This window comes from Haliotis cracherodii, unplaced genomic scaffold (assembly GCF_022045235.1).
Source record: "Haliotis cracherodii isolate W230 unplaced genomic scaffold, xgHalCrac1.p SCAF_5, whole genome shotgun sequence".
Taxonomy (NCBI): domain Eukaryota; kingdom Metazoa; phylum Mollusca; class Gastropoda; order Lepetellida; family Haliotidae; genus Haliotis; species Haliotis cracherodii.
This window is the reverse complement of record NW_027266308.1, coordinates 15,657,363-15,658,915: the sequence shown is the minus strand read 5'-3', so window position 1 is coordinate 15,658,915 and position 1,553 is coordinate 15,657,363. Positions and strand designations below refer to the sequence as shown.

The 1,553-nt window shown below is 39.1% G+C and overlaps 1 protein-coding gene across 1 annotated transcript; it reads right to left on the bottom strand.

Moving 5' to 3' along the window:
* Positions 1 to 653: 653 nt before the first annotated feature.
* Positions 654 to 1,553, bottom strand: LOC139443554 (cell division control protein 42 homolog). The gene is made up of 2 exons (XM_071224531.1): positions 1,335 to 1,553; positions 654 to 1,061 (listed from the first exon to the last, which is right to left on the bottom strand). Exons 1-2 carry the CDS (start codon positions 1,551 to 1,553, stop codon positions 654 to 656), a joined length of 627 nt encoding a protein of 208 aa, XP_071080632.1.

The following is a 1,553-nucleotide window of genomic DNA, read 5'->3' as shown; positions in this document are numbered from 1 at the left end:
GGATGACTGTGCAAGAGTCAAATTTCCACATATGTCGAGCAATATTCCAGCAGCTGCAGTCTTTGTTGTCTACATTCCACATCCTTCGAGGTATACTCGAGCACGCTCTTTCAACTGTGTATTTGACGAGTATCTCCGGTTGGGGCATGATACGCTTGTCTTTTCGTATCATCACTTTTGATAATGATTCATAAACACATACTTTTGATACACGCTGTACAATGGACTCTGCTTTTAGCAGATATTTGTTATGATTATGGAAAACGTTTTCTCGTGTTTATTGAGAGCTGACTTAGCTCAAAACACGTATCGTATTGAGGAGACATATCGACAAGACTCTGATGATCATATATCACATACATAGTTTATTGAAGGCAATTACGAATAACAGTAAACAGTAACATATATGAAAGAACGATTGTCACTAATAACAGACATAGGACGTGGTTGTAAATAGCACTAATCGGTCATTCAATAAAATGTATGTATGAAAAGCCTTTGTATAAATGTCATGTATAAGTAAAGTGGAACATCTCCCTCCCTTCATTGTTGATGTAATTTTCATTTGACATTCATATTGCAACAATATATTCAGATATCTCATAATGCTTGCACTTTGTAATTTTCCATCATCACATGAAAGCCTGTTGAATCTAGTAATTTACAAAAGAGGCACTTCTGCGTCTGAACATCTTCTGGATAATGTTGGTTCTCTTATTTCTGAATTTGAGAGCAGAGAAGACAACATGCTGAAAGACCTCCTTCAAGCCCTTGTGGTCGTTAGCCGAGCACTCCACATAGCAGTCAGCACCGATGTCCTTGGCCAACTGGACACCCTCGTCCGTGCTGACCCCAATTCTTTCATTTCCGACTCGGAGGTCTATCTTCGTGCCCACGAGGATGACAGGTCTCTTCTGTTTGTGTTGTTTGGAGTGTCTCTTTAGTTCAGGCATCCATAGGTCATTGACGGTGTGAAATGTCTTCCGGTCACAGGTAGAAAAACACAAAAGCAGGACTTCACTTTCCTTGTAGGAGAACATTCTTAGGCTCTCAAAATGTTTCTGTAAACGTAACAAGGATAGATCAGTACACGATGTATAGTAAATAGAACCAACAAAAACGCATATATGCCACCTAAATAGTGATAGAAACACTTCAATTAAATTCAGAATGTAATGTTTGATGCGATACTTTTCTGAAGCTAAACATAATCCACGCTTATCCATACACATCTTATAAACAATTTTCGTCAATATTGCAACTGGTTCTATTCTCAGTGTTAACACGAAATTCACAAAGTAGTATTACTGAATGTAACATCTAAATAAACATACCTTTCCTGCTGTGTCAAACATGCTGATGACAAACTCCTTTCCGGCTACGTGCAGGGGAACGACATAGTTGTCGAACACTGTGGCTTCATAATTCTCCTTGAAAGATTTCTTAGCATAGCTCTCGGAGATGCTGGTCTTTCCGACCATCTCATCTCCCATGATGGCACAGTACACGACCTTCTCATCAAGGTTCTTCATATGTTTGTTCCATCCCTTCAT

Bases quoted from the DNA above. Each gene is read 5' to 3' on its own strand.
- LOC139443554 (XM_071224531.1), bottom strand. From the start codon at position 1,553: ATGAAGGGATGGAACAAACATATGAAGAACCTTGATGAGAAGGTCGTG. The intron at 1,062-1,334 runs GTATGTTTATTT...TTACGTTTACAG, and splicing joins TGTTTGACACAGCAGGAAAG to AAACATTTTGAGAGCCTAAG.